The 15,577-nt window shown below is 38.5% G+C and overlaps 1 protein-coding gene across 6 annotated transcripts in view; it reads left to right on the top strand.

Annotated features, from left to right (window-relative positions):
- The window catches only part of PLCE1 (phospholipase C epsilon 1), a 330,740-nt gene that overhangs the window by 178,804 nt on the left and 136,359 nt on the right, over positions 1-15,577 (top strand). For all 6 annotated transcript variants that reach the window (XM_073240663.1, XM_073240662.1, XM_073240661.1 and 3 more), the window contains exon 4: positions 13,412-13,728. In XM_073240663.1, coding sequence (XP_073096764.1) covers positions 13,412-13,728 — 317 coding nt within the window. The remainder of the gene's footprint in view (positions 1-13,411; positions 13,729-15,577) is intronic.

The raw sequence follows: 15,577 nt of genomic DNA, 5'->3' as shown, positions 1-15,577 counted from the left end.
CTGAGTTTCCTCATCTGTAAAGTAAATACTAATCATACTTAGGCCACTGAATGGCTGATAGTACTAAAGGAGATAATTAAGTAAAATGTTAGCAGGTAATGGTATCAGTACCAATATTATTGTGTTTTATGGCAAAAAAAAAAATTTCTCTTATTCAGTGACTTTGACCTACCCAAACTTTGGTATGGGTCATTTCTGCAATAATATGTTCTAAATCAGAAATAATATGTGCCAGATTTCTTTTAAGTCATAGAGCTATTTGAATTGATGTTCATATCATCAAGGGTTGAAAATGTGATTATAATAACAAGGAATTCATGAAAACTATTATAAGTAACAAATGAGTTCAGCAAGTTTGGAGACTATTAGTTGTATTTCTATACACTAGCCATAAACAATTGGAAAGTGAAGAAAACAATTCCACTTTTAATAGCATCAAAAAGAATAAAATAGTTAAGAATAAATTTCACAAAAGAAGTACAAGACTTACATAGTAAAAACTACAACAGACTGTTGAAAGAAATTTTGTAAGACCTAAATAAATGGAAAGAAATCCTGCGTTCATGGATTAGAAGACTTAATATTGTTAATATAGTTAAGATGACAATACTCCCCAAAGCTGATTCAGTATAATCCCTATCAAAATTCCAGCTGCCTTTTTTCAGAAATTAACGAATTGATTCTAAGATTTATATGGACTTGCAAGGGAACTGTAATAGCCAAAATAATTTTTAAAAAGAGGAATAAAGTCAAAAGAGTCCCACTTCTGATTTCAAAATTTACTTCAAAGCTGCAATTATCAAAACAGTGTGATACTGGTATAACGACAAATACATAGGACAAAGGAATAGAATAGCCTAGAAATAAATCCTCTTATATATGGTCAGATTATTTTCAACAAGGGTGCCAAGACTATTCAATGGGGAAAGGACAATCTTTCCAAATAATAGCACTAGGAACATTGGATATCCATATGAAAAAAAATTAAGTTGGACCCTTACCTTACTCCTTATATAAAAATTAACTCCAAATGAATCAAAGACCTTAACATAAGACCTAAAACAATGAAACATTGGGGGAAAGCTTCATGACAATTACATGTGGCAATGATTTCTTGGATTTGATACCAAAGGCACAGGCAACAAAAGAAAAAATAGACAAATTGGACTTCATCAAAATGAAACACTTTTGTATATCAAAGAACACTATCAACAGAATAAAAAGGCAAGCCCAGAAATGGGCAAAGTACTTAAATAGGTATTTTTCAAAAGATACACAAATGGCCAATAACCACATGAAAAAGATGCTCAACATCATTAGTCATTAGGAATATGCAAATCAAGAATATAAGATATCACTTCACACCCACTAGGATGGCTACAATTTTTTTAAAAAAGAAAGTGTTGATTTGGAGAAATTAAAGCCCTATACATTACTGTTGGGAATATAAATTAGTGCAGCCAGTGTGGAAAGCAATTTGGGTGTTCTTCAAAAAATGCTAAACATAAAGTTACCATATGAGCTGGCAGTTTCACTCCTAGGTATGTACCCAAGAAAGATGAAGACATGTTCACACAAAAATGTTTGCACGGATGTTCCTAATACCATCACTCATGATAACCAAGGAGTGGAAACAACCCAAATGTCTATCAACTGATGAACAGATAAACAAAATTTGGTGTATATATAAAGTGGAATTTTATTCAGCTTTAAAAAGAAATGAAGTACTGATTGATGCTAAAACAGTGATGAACCCGAAAAACATTATGATAAGTGAACGACCCCAGACAAAAAAGGTCACATGTTGTATAATTCAATTACATGAAATGTACAAAATAGGCAAATCCATAGAGACAGAAGGTAGATTAGTAGTTGTCAGGGACTGACATGAGGGGGGCCCTGAGGAATGACTGCTATTATGTAAAGGGGATGATAAAAATGTTTTAAAATTGATTATGATGACAGTTGTACAACTCTGTGAATGTACTAAAATCCATTGAATTTTACTTTCAAAAATGAATTTTGTAGTATGTGAATTATATCTCAATGAAGAAAAAAAGAATAGACATAAATAGCTCAGCAATATTTCAACATGGAAGGATTTAATGCAGACTGCTCTGAGAACTTGATGGGGTTTGCTGATAATGCCAGGCTAGAAGGGATATGAATGTTCCCTGAATTGAAGGAAGAGCTATGGAGTTAAGAACAGCAGGGGATCTTTTGCGGGAGGAGGGCACTTTTTTTTAAATTGGGGAATCTTTTACTACAATATATGGCAAGATGTTACAGCCATTTTATTATGTGAATAAATGAGGTTTCATCAAGGATGTCTAGAAAAATGTTTTTGATTATTGTAGGCACTATACCAGAGGGTACAAGTTGCAGGTTATAAAAACAAAGCAAAAGTTTCCATAGCCTGAAATGGTCTGTTACATGACCAAGTCTCCTCATCTGGCTTCTAAGATGAAAGGCCCCAAAATTCTTTCTTCCTAATTCAAATGATGAATTAATGATGATGGTAAAAATGGCTAAGTACTGAGAACTAAGTATGTACTAAATATTTTACATGTCTTTTCTCTCTCATGCATTCTAATTGCCCCATCATCACTATGACATAGTTATTGAAACATCCAAGGTCATACAGCAAGTCAGTGTCTGAGCTGGACTGCAACCCCAAATCTGTGGCTCCCACGACCTCATTCAGTTTCCCTGTTTTCTCCCTGCAGGGGAGAATCTCCCGAAGACTTTCTAGCACCTAGTATTCTAACTGCACCAAGTAGGGGAATCAGTAGAGTAGAGAGAGAATTCTCTGGACACAGTCCAGGGCCTGAGTTTCAGTCTAACTTTGCCACTAATCAGCTCTGTGACCTTGGTCAAGAAGCCTGACCTTTCAGAGGCATAGTTTCCTGCTTTGTCAAATGTGGAAAATTCATCCCAGCTATCCCTGTGGTTCCTTCCAGCTAGACCATTTGGTCTGAGTCGTGTCTTATTTACTTTCCCCTAAGAAGACGTCAGATTGTCAGTTGTATATAGAGAAAAGAGGGGCAAAAACTTCAAGTCGGTGTCAAGTGGTGATTTGGGGAGCTTGGGCTTTGGTGTGCTTGTTCCACAGCCAATCTCAGTGTGATGTTGAACAAGTTCCTTAACCTCTGTCCCCATCACTAAAATGGGGATAAACATAGCATAGAGTGCTATGCCATCTGCATAGAGTGGTGGTAAGGCTTCCTAGAACCTAGCGATCATTATCTATCATTTAATAATGTTATAGTTTATGTATGATGATTATTGATGGCTGTGATTATAAAATAGAGACACAGAATCCCTTAAGCGTAATTACTGGACATTTAAGTAGCGCACCAGGTTGGACTCTGGAGTTCAGGTGGCCCGCTTGGGTTTAGTTTCAGAACTAACCACATCTGCAGGGTCAACCATCCCTCAAAAATGTGCTGCTGGGTAAAAGGGCATTGGATTTTCACCTATCATTCTGAGCTCCCTTCTGTTAACTTTGAGTCAATAAGGCCATTTTCCTCTACTTTGCACAATACACTACTAACAGCTTACCCTACAAATTTTGGCTTAATTAATTTTGTTTACCCAGTAATCAGCAATAGGCAATCAATGAAACACTGATAAAACAGTTCATGTGCTGTAAAAAGAAAAGGAACTACTGCTCCCTGGAAGTTTCCCAGTACGGGTGGGGAGTTTTCCCCTTTTCAGTGTTACTAGGTAACATAATGACATGTAATAATATATTTACAATATTCTTTATCACAGTGTTGTTTATAAGGTTAAAAAAATTATAAACATAATATTGTTGACTAAAGAACCATTAAAATTAAATCTTAGAAAATTTGTTTTACAGTTGGGGAAATGTACTCTGTAAGACTAAGATTTTTTAAAAATATAAAGAAAAATGTATGTGTTCTGATCTGAACCTTGTAAATGTTTGCATCTATAGGAAAAAAACATGAAATGCTACAACAAAAATATTAGTAGAGATCATCTCTGGTATGAGATTATTGATTATTTTAATTTTCCTCTTTATACTTCTCTAAATGTTCTATACTTTCACAGTGAGTTCATATTTCTTTGAAAGTCAGAGCATAGTAGTTGTTTTTTACTAAGAATTCTGTCAGATTTTTTCCTGCTCTGAGATTCTTCAGGCCAGTAAACTGTTTTATCTGAATATGGCTTAATTCTCAGTCTAGGCATATTGTGTTTTTCTTTTTTTTTTTTTAAGTACAGACTTAAAAATGATATGCTTCATTGATTTTGTGAACTCATCTTTTTCATATTGAGGACAGGCCAGACACATTTATTGTAAGATTGATTTGTTATTCTGGAAACCAATAACACATAATGAGAAAGAATCACCAATTAAGTAACTTTTCACTAAACTCATTATTTCCCTGTTGAAAAGCAATTTTCAACTCTGCCTGGGATTTAGTGCCTTTGAGCCAACTCTGAATCTTTTATAAAATGAAATCAACACCCCTCCTCTGCTGTCTTATTCTATATAAAATAAATTGCACCACTCAAAGACTATTTAATGTACATTTGGGGAATCCAATGCTTAACTTAAAAAAATAAAGGAACTGTCTACAGAATTAATTCAAATCAAACAAAAATGGATAGAGTAGATACAATACAATTTTTTCCTATTTTCTTCCCTAATTTTAATTTGAAGTAACTTTACAAAAACAACATTACAGTATTTATTGGAGAAAAGGTGAACAGCTCAAATGTCCAATTAGTTTGTACCCAGAAGATTGGGATTTTACTCTCTGGATTAATTTTTCAGGTATCATTTTGATATATATGTATATTTAAAATACTGTCACATATACATTAGAAAAGAGTTAAACAGAACAGAGCTGTGCAATCTATAAACACTGTTATTGGTTTGGTGTGTACTGCACAGATATACAAACATGTACTTACACTTATAAAATACTTTTTTCTCCAGTAGTATCATTTTTCATTCTTCCCAGCTTCCCTTTTTTTCACCGAAGTTTATCATGAAAATGTTACAATATCAGTACAAACAAATTTATCTCACTTTGTCTATATTTTTGCAAGAATTTCTGTCAGATAAATCCTGCAAGTGGAATTGCTAGGACACAGGGTGTGCTATTTAAATTTTTGCTTTGCTTTACAATAAAGCTTGTGCCCATTTCACTACCATTCAGAGAGAAGGAGAATGAAAGATAATGTCTTGGAAGCAGAGCTACACATGGTAGAGTTTCTTAAAGGTTTTACCATTGCCTACATACTAAGCTACCACCAAAATATAATGCAAGTATTATGGTTTATTTATTGTTAAAGTCAGATTTCTATAAAGTAAAATCCTGCCTAATTCACCAACCTCCTCTTTCCCTACCCAGGAAAGAGAAGGGTGTGTGTGTGTGTAAGATAAAGAGACAGACTCAGCAAGAAGTCTGTCTCCCCTGTGGAAGATCCCTTAAAATGCTGAGGGTAATGGAAGACAGACACCTGACTTCTACAGGAGTCAGAGCTGAATTTTAGTTCCGGCCCATCTCAGTAGTGGGGTGTCTTTAGGCAAATTGCCTAACATTTCTGATCTCTATTTTATCAACTATAGAATGGGGATAATCACATTAGCCTATGGTGTTCTTTATAAGAACTACATGAATTACTTGATGCAAATGACTAATAAATGGTAAGGAGCAAGAGCTACGTGAACAGCTATTGTTCAGATGTTGGAAAAGAATTAGGGTGACCAAGCCAAGAGCATCCTAGATGGTAAAGTTTTTAAAAGTTTTGCAGAAAAACTTGAGGCAATCACTGACAGTCCAGTTAATATATGCTATGTAATACTATATCTTTCCCAACCCCATCCATTATTTCACACCTCCCCAACCAACATTATATTATTATTTCTCTTTCTTCTGTCTTAGAATGTTCTATACAAACAAGGATCTTTCCTTGTTCACTAAATCCCAACATCAGTGTAGCCCAAAACAAAGCCAGGCCCATAGTAGGCACTCCACAAGTGAATGAATGAATTTCAACTTAGCTTTTCTTATCCTCATTCAGATGTACTGGCAGTTAATAAGGCTGGCCCCTGGACACAGAGCACACACGCAAGATAACTGAGACTTAGCTTGGGGTAATGGAGAGTGCTGGGCCAGGAGCCAGAATCTTCCATTTGTCTCAGCTTTTGCCAGTTCTAGGGCTGACCACTCACAAGCTGGATTCTTGGGAAAGTCATGTAGCAACTTGATTTAAGCTTTATAAAAAAATAATGTTAGCAGCCTATCTGCCATGACACCCTAACATTATGTGAGATTATTTGGTAATCTCTAGATTTTCATATGAGGCACAGCAAGAAATATCTAATGCTTTTAATTTTGATAGGAACCAAAAAGCAAAAAGAGGCATAAATGGAAAGTGGTAGGTTTTACTGGATTCCACCTCAAGCTTCTGTGGGTTCAGACCTAAATTAGCTTTTCTGAAAAAGTGCTAACCCTGAGAGAGAGGACTGAATTCCGAGGCTAGGAGTTCCCCAAAGGCACTGTGCCCTAGGGCACTGGGTGAACAATTATAAAGGAAAAGTGCTCATTTACTTTAGAGGCTTTTCTGGTATTTCCGGGCTGCACGATTTATGGACAACCCTGGGAATGGCAGGTTATAGACAAGACCAGGGGGCTTTCTGAGCTCCAGAAAGAAAGGAAGGAAGGAAGCAGGAATGAGAGGATTCTGTGAGGATTTCAGGAGAGGAAGCATCTCAGAACATCATCCCTCAAGGGAAGACCTGGCCCAGATTCCCCTACTTGAGGCAGGGTGATTGCCTAAGACCCACCTGGAGACCCAAAATTCTAGGGTAATATTTCTTCACATACATTTCAGTCTCCTTCTACCCTCCATTGCTTTTTATGAGCCACACCTGTTTTCTAATGCCTTCTGAAAATAGAGCTTCCTTCCTCATTTTTGACTGTGATGTTCCATCTCTCTTGGTATACATTTCAGCCATCAGGAATAATTTGCAGTTTTTGAAATAAGCCATGGTTTCCCTCACCCTTGGACTTTTACACAGAGTTCTGGCAACAAGGCAGACTAAGCTTCCCTGGAAACTAACTAACCTCACAAACACCTTAGTCCCTGTTTCCTCCATTGAAACCATTAAAGGTGGGATAATAAAAGTTTTGAAGGGTCTGTAATTCCCATGTAAATGATACAGAGACAGCTAACAAGTTAAGTTGGCATTATTAAAGGCTCTGAGAAGTCCTGCAGTTAAAATGGGGGTGGGGGAAGCTTGTTTTAACTTTATTTAACCCAGTATGTCTCTAAATTATTAACCAAGAAACCATGTTTTGTGTAAATATAATGTAAAACTCTTTGGAAAATACTGGTTCAAAGCATGGAAACATTCTTCTGAACTTACAAGAAGAAAAAAAGCGGGTACTTTTAAGGTTGTATGTGCTGTATTCTAATAGTTGTAAATGTAGTGATTGAATGATGGTTCTAGGCTGACCAGCAAGACTAACCACTCAAGGGTCAAACCCTTATCTTGGAGTTTGAAGGGTTCATTTTATCAGACCACTCCAAGTAAACAAGCACAGGAAGCTGATTTATACTAACTAAAATCACCTGAGATGCATCTAAAAACGAGAATGCCAATGTGACATTCTGTTGCTCCGTGAGACCATACTAAGTCATCAGAAACATGAGCTCTGGAGTCAAATAGACACTGATTGATTGAAATCCCTGCTCCCTGAGTTACTACTTACGTGACCTTAATGTGAGCCTCATGTAAGAATACTATCTACCTCCTGAATTAATCCATGTGAAGTACTTCGTTCAGGAAGCTGTTATTTGAGCAGAGAATCAGAACATGAAGATACTGGCAAATATTTCTAGGCTGTGACACCATCAAAAGATACAGCCCTATTCTACTGTAGAATAATTATTAACTGAAGAACATGGGCCTGAGAGCAAACACTGATTGTAAATGAGGTGGATAATTTTATTCACCAGAAATTTTCTAAAATGTTTTTTCACAAGAGAAGGACTATAGTTTCCAGTGAGCTTTAGTAACTTTGCTCCACAAATAATGAGGAAGCATCAGGGGTCATAGAGCCACTGGGTATTTAATTCATTGTAGAGTTGTCCATGTTTTAGAGAAAAAGGTGTGATGATGACTTACAGCTGAGAATTGGGATAATGTAGCATGTGAAAGGGGAGGAAGAGATTATAAGGAGAACTCTGCTAGAATGACAGGAAGTAGGAAGTATTTTTTTTATCACATTTTGGTTCTCTTTATTTTTTTTATTAAGGTATTATTGATATACACTCTTATGAAGGTTTCACATGAAAAAACAATGTGGTTACTACATTTACCCATATTATCAAGTTCACCCCCACACCCCAATGCAGTCACTGTCCATCAGTGTAGTAAGATGCCACAGATTCACTATTTGCCTTCTCTGTGCTACACTGTCTTCCCCGTGACCCCACACACCATGTGTACTAAACATAATACACCTCAGTCCCCTTCTTCCTTCCTCCCCACCCGTCCTCCCACTCCCTTCCCCTTTGGTAATCGCTAGTCCCTTCTTAGAGTCCGTGAGTCTGCTGCTGTTTTGGTTCTAGTAGGAAGTATTTTTCAAACACTGATAAAAATGTGGAACTTGGGGGACAGAAAATCATGTCCCAAGATTTCTGGGATGTTTCTTTGTGGCACATGATATAAAATACCTGAATAATCAGGTATTTAGTGTAGCTTCAAAGAAACCTACACTAAAGGTCTACATTAGATTTCAAGATCTGTAACATCAGATTTGTGTGCCTTTGAGTGGGATGTCACGCTTATATTCTGAGACATAAGGACTCACTCAATTTTGGGGGGTTATATTGACCAGGCTTTTCTTCTTTTATTCAATTTTTTTTAGGTCTCCTTTATTGTTATTTCCTACCAGTCACTAGACTCTTCATTCACTATAACAGCATAGGATTCATATCTCAAGATATATTGCATTTGATAATGTATCATCTTATATTACTTACATATTTTATTATATTATCTCTTCTCTTACATATGTAATTAAGTGGATTTGTAAGATTTGGGATTTTTATTTCTTCCGAAGAGTGCTGTACTTTGAAATCATGTCTTAGAGTTGGTTATCTCTTGGAAGACTTCCTATACTTGGCTGATTCCACTGTCCATAAATTGTCAGTTTCCAGAAACTTCAGTATGCCTTTGTCATTAGACTGCATTCTGACTTGATTTCAGGAAATCCAGTTACCTTTTAAACTATTTAGAAAGTTGGAAAATGAGAGCATGTAGGCCATGTAGATTTGAGCATGTTCCTTATTTTAATTATGTTTAAATATGAGTTTAGAGAGAACCAAATATAATTTGGTAGTCCTTGATTTTTGGTAATTTGGTCCAAAGATGGATAAAAATGGTTAGAATAAATCATTTGTATTCCTTAATTACCTGCTCACCTTTTTTCTTTTTTTTTTTTTAAGCTGTTACATTCATATCCGTGTTTTTGGATGAATTTGATTACTCGCTGTTCTCCTTGGTCAGCTGCTATCTGTACTTTGTGATCAACCACCTTCCCTGTCAGTACATTGCTTTAAGCCACCACCACCACCCCTCTGGAAAGCAGCCTACCAGATCCCTCCCTCCTCTCTTGTCTCTTCTGTATCCTAATTTCCACGCAGCACCCAGATTGATCCACTTAAATCACAAATCAGATCCATTACCATTCAGCTCTACTCACCTTTTAAAAAAATTTTTTTTTATTTTGCTATCATTAATCTATAATTACATGAGGAACCTTATGTTTACTAGACTTCCCCATCACCAAGTTCCCCCCACATACCCCATTGCAGTCACTGTCCATCAGCGTAGTAAGATGCTGTAGAATCACTACTTGTCTTCTCTGTGTTGTACAGCCCTCCCTGTGCCACCCCCCCCACATTATGCATGCTAATCATAATGCCCCCTTTCTTTCCTCCCCCCCTTATCCCTCCCTTCCCACCCATCCTCCCTGGTCCCTTTCCCTTTGGTAACTGTTAGTTCATTCTTGGGTTCTGAGTCTGCTGCTGTTTAGCTCCTTCAGTTTTTTCTTTGTTCTTATATTCCACATATGAGTGAAATCATTTGACACTTGTCTTTCTCTGCCTGGCTTATTTCACTGAACATAATACCCTCTAGCTCCATCCATGTTGTTGCAAATGGTAGGATTTGTTTTCTTCTTATGGCTGAATAATATTCCATTGTGTATATGTACCACCTCTTCTTTATCCATTCATCTACTAATGGACACTTAGGTTGCTTCCATTTCTTGACTATTGTAAATAGTGCTGCGATTAACATAGGGGTACATCTGTCTTTTTCAAATTGGGCTGCTGCATTCTTAGGGTAAATTCCTAGAAGTGGGATTCCTGGGTCAAATGGTATTTCTATTTTGAGTTTTTTGAGGAACCTCCATACTGCTTTCCACAATGGTTGAACTAGTTTACATTCCCCCAGCAGTGTAGGAGGGTTCCCCTTTCTCCACAACCTTGCCAGCATTTGTTGTTATTTTTCTTTTGGATGGTGGCGATCCTTACTGGTGTGAGGTGATATCTCAGTGTGGTTTTAATTTACATTTCTCTGATGATTAGTGATGTGGAGCATCTTTTACCTACTCACCTTTTAAAATTAAAGAGAAATTATCATTTGTATAGTATAATTTTTATACAGAGGACAAAACAGAAAGTTTCACCTGGAATATTCATCGAACAAGTTCAATCTTGCATCAGTGGAGAGTGATGTAGCTCAGACTTTAACCTGTTCTCCTCACAATTTGTGTTTAGATTGCACTGCAGGCATTTTTCCAAAAGGAGAGCGACTCACTTAGTTAAATAGGAAGTACCAACAAGAATGTTTTTCCAGCTATGCATCAAAGGTGGCAGGCTGCTTAGGAGACAGTGAGTTGAGGGGGGAATTTCGGAGCTCAGCCCATCTATAGAGATGCCTTGTCAACAGTGACCTGAGAGTTAGGAGCTCCCAAGACAGACCTGGTTTCTGTTTTTGGTTTACTAACTTGGACAGACTGTGTGGCCTGATTTTTGGATCAGAAGACTTGGGGTCACCATACTTATAGAGGAAGGAATCAGGGAATACAAACTAGCCTTTCAAGATGGTACATAATGAAGGGAAGCCCAGAGAGGGTATGGAGCTTAAGGGAGAAGGAAAGTTTTATTGGTGTGTTTTAAAGGGAAACTGAACATTTGTGTAAGTAAAGAAGAGTCGATGGAAAGAAGGGGATTAAAGGTGGAGATAACCACTGAGGCAAGTTGGATAGACTTAATTGCAAACCTCAGTGGGCTTTGGAGAGGAAGAGGCCCACACCATTCTCAGAGAAGGAGGAGAAAATGGAAGAAACAGAAGCATTTAAACTAACTGAAGAAGTTCCTAACACTTGGCAACTATCACAGTGTAGCAAATTAAGAAATGGTTTAAAAAATGTAGGGAAAATACAAGTGGGTTTGGGAATGTGAGAATAGAAAAGCTACACTGCTAAGATAAAGAGGACAGTGAGTTATTTAGGGGAAAATAAATACTCATGCCAAGCCTGAAGCTGCCCTGAGAACATAACTGAAGTTAGAGAGCCCAGATTAGTAAGGGTCCCATCACTAAGTAGCATAATTGTCAGTGTCATCATATAGCAGCCCAGAAGCCAAGTTGAGTTTGCCTAGGATTAAGTACTGGGCAATACATGTGACAGAGAGTCCAAGTGACTGGTGTTGGTGGATGCCATACTGAAATGCTGACCATGCACCCAGACCAAGGCCAAGAACTGGAAGTCTGCCAAGGACAGAATAGGTGTGGTAGGAAAAGTAGAAGGGAAAAGGAGGTCAAATTCAGGGATGATGACTTGAGCTCTGTAATACAGAGATGGAGCGCTTTGGAGTGATGATTCCAAAGTTTTATGCTCTAGAGATAAAAGAATCAAGAATACTGAGGTCCAGATGCTGCGGACGGCTTCCTTAGGAGCTTTGCTGTTGTCCGGTGCCCAAACCAGATGGCAGTCCTTGTTGAGGAATATGGTGTCACTAAGAGACAGATTGGTTTTATTCTGCCAGAGAGTCAATAGGAGTGTTTTAAGAAATCAGGAATGAAAGAAAGATTCTGGGAAAATGGAATGTGGTCCCCTCATGAAGTACTATGAGACGTGTGAAGGAGGGCTCGCCAGGGAGGTACTTCTGAGAAAGAAAAGATGTGAACTGGATAGAGAGAAAGCCGTTTGGCCCTCAGGGGATCATTTCCTGAAGTGGTTCCAAGCAATGCTCCTCACACAGAAGGCATCGTAGATGTTATCTAAAGTATGGTTCTGGGGAAATACTGGATTAAGCAATGTCAATGGATTTCTTTACTATAATACCCCTTAGAGCCTTTGACTGTGTACCTCATGAACCTCATGTATTTCCAGGAAGAGAATTTGTGACATGAATATGTGACATTTCCCTAACTGAGCTAGCTGGTCACAAAACTGATCAAACTTTGGAAAATTCTGTTCTAGGGATCATAATGTATTTTTCACAAATTTTAGGTGAATGGTTAAGTGGATGAATGAATGAATAATTTATATGCAGGAAGTTAAGAGACAGATTGAGGGAGAAAGGTCCAAATAATGTGAATTTCTGTTAAGAGAATAATTTTCAGCCTACAAATGCATTTGGTACTTCTTTCTAATGCACTCACCACTTTCTCTCCCGCTGCCACCTTCTTACTACCAGTTGTAGAGTAGGAAGTAAGATTTATTATTTTAGGTACATCTCCTTATTACCTGTTTCTTCCTAGCTTTTATAGGTGGTTCTGCCCCTACAAAACACCAGGTGGCTCTCAGGGGAGCAGTCTTTGAGGGCAGAATGTTGGCAAAGACCGTGAAGTTTTGAAACCTTACGTGAAGAGGGTGCCAGATTTCCTGCATGTTTACAGGCAGTGTATCTATATATGTAATGCCTCACCCCTTATGGCCTTCTTTCCTCTTACATTTCAATTGCTGTACCCACACCCACCCTCATTTATTTTCACTCTGATGGTAAACAGAGTGAAATGGTAAACTTCCTCTAGAGTATGAGGAAGTAAACAGTGCATTTTACGTCTCTATTACTCTGCACAGTGTCACAGTGAACTGATGAGGGAATGGTGTGCTAGATCAATTCTGCTTCTGAAATGGGAAACTAAGCCTTTCCCCACCCCAGGAGGTGGGAGAGGGCAGGTGGGACAGATACCAGAAAGGGCTCCACATCAAGAATGATAGTATAGAACTGTTCACCAAGCAGAAACTTTGGTTAAGAAACCTGTAAGATTTTAAATGATTCTCACATAAATAACTGTTGTAGGTGATACCAACCTTGGTGTAACCATGACTTTGTTGTTTTATTTCAGAACGTCAGCCAGGAACCTCTGTGGCCAATTCCAGTGCCCTCCCTTCAAGTTCAGCTGGTATCAGTAAGGAACTGCTTGACCTACAGCCCCTCATCCAATTCCCAGAGGAAGTCGCCAGCACCCTGATGGAGCAGGAGCAGAATATTTATCGAAGGGTCTTGCCGGTTGACTACCTTTGCTTCTTGACCCGGGGCTTGGGCACTTCGGAATACCAGACCTCCCTGCCCTGCCTCAGAGCCTCCATCTCAGCATCGATTCTTACCTCCCAGAATGGAGAGCACAATGCCCTTGAAGATCTTGTGATGAGATTTAATGAGGTAAGAAGCCACTTTGAGATGTTTTTGTAATTGAATCTCTAGTAACTGATTTTTATGCAGAATTCTTTTAGTTTTGTCTGTTACTGATAACTCATCTACCTGTCTGTCCCGCCACTTGTTTGATGGCTGCTTTCTTTCCAGACAGTGAGATAGAGAACATTGCCATCCTTCTCACTTCACTCCAACCTATGCTTCTGCCTAATTATTCCTATTTCCACCCCATACCTTTACCAAGTCCACAAGCCTTCTCCCCATGAACAACCTGTGCCCTACTTTTCTCCACTCCCTTGCTAAAAAATTCCCCCTGGGCCCATTTTCAAACATTCTCCCCCTTATTCTGACAGGTGCTTTTAAGACCAGATGTCTCAATTTTAAATTTTGACAACATGACCCTTGGCTATGGGATCCATTCAGCCCACCCCCTTTCCACTATCAGGCATCCTCAGGAGAAGCTAAACACCAACAGGAGTGAGGAGAGCAGGAGGAATGTGGGCTTAAGGTGCAAGGAATCACCCCACTTCTGCTCTCTGCCTCAGCCCCAGAAAGTCCCTCCAAGGCCTCCAAGATCTTATCAGAAGCAAGTTCTGAAGAGGACAGTATGACTGGAGTCTGGGAACCTTTAGGAGGGAGGCAGTGTAAGAGGTCTAGGGACTCGCTGGAAGGAAAAGAGCCAATGGCTGACTTCCTGTGGTCCTGGAGCCAGGACAAGGGACAGGAAAGAGAGGCAGGTCTCCACACAGTGCTAGGGCGAGGCGATGCTGTGCTTCTGAGCTTAGAGAACATGGTAAAACCCCACACCCAGAGTTTTCTATTCTACATTTTATTTCTTTTAGACTTGTTTTTGTTTTTGCCTTGAATAGTAAAACACAACTTTTCAATCCATGTGTTTGTTGGTTGTTATTGGTTTAACTACTGTAAACATACTAGTTTCCTATTTTAGTCATCTAGTAAACTACTAAATGCGGAGAGGATGTGCCAGTTCTGGGTCCTATATATCTCAATTGACAGAGGATCAATCAGCCTTTGTTACTTAAACACTTTCTAACTGCACAGCTCACCTTGCAGCCTCCATAGCCTGCCAGTTATGACCCTGATAATGGCTGTAAATGTCAATGACCATGACAAGGCCCAGTGGATGCAGATAGTGTTAGAGGCTGAGTTCAACCAATTCTGCATCCAGACGTGCCCTGAACACCATTTCTCAGAAGGGAGTTCCATTATCCACAGGAATTGCTGATGTCCATCTAGCACTGTCATGCTAATTATTTTACATGTATCACTTATTTGCTCCTCACAGCAACCCTGGGAGACAGATACTGTCATTAGTCCACCTTACAAATAGGGAAACTGAGGCACATGGTGATGCAGTCATTTGCCTGTGGTTATACAGTTGGTAGATGACAATAGAAAGATTCAAACCTACATAGTCAGGTCCCAGAGCCTGGGCTTTGAAACACTACAGTATAATTCTTCTCACCTTTATCTGACTCATGTTAGGGGGTGGTGCCTGATAAAAATGCATATTGCTGGTCCCACCCCAAACTGAGTAAAACAGACTCTCTGGGAATCCACATGAGACCTTGTGAACCACATTGCCCCGAAGTTGCTTTTTAAAATAAATCATATGTCCTTGATTTTCCTTACTGATTAAAAACAGGGTGGAAAATGAAAGCTCCAGTAAATTGAATGATTTTACTAGTGGCTTTTTATTACTGTATCTCATGAATTATTTTAAACTTTCAGATCGACTCACTCTCACATCCTTAGGATACCGTCCTTCTCTTTTGTTGTTGTTTTAAATTCCATCTGAACTTGAAAGGGATTTTCCTAGATTTTTTAAATCTAATTT

Source organism: Manis javanica, chromosome 7, assembly GCF_040802235.1.
Source record: "Manis javanica isolate MJ-LG chromosome 7, MJ_LKY, whole genome shotgun sequence".
Taxonomy (NCBI): domain Eukaryota; kingdom Metazoa; phylum Chordata; class Mammalia; order Pholidota; family Manidae; genus Manis; species Manis javanica.
The sequence above is the reverse complement of the archived record's forward strand: the minus strand, read 5'-3'. Positions and strand labels throughout refer to the sequence as shown.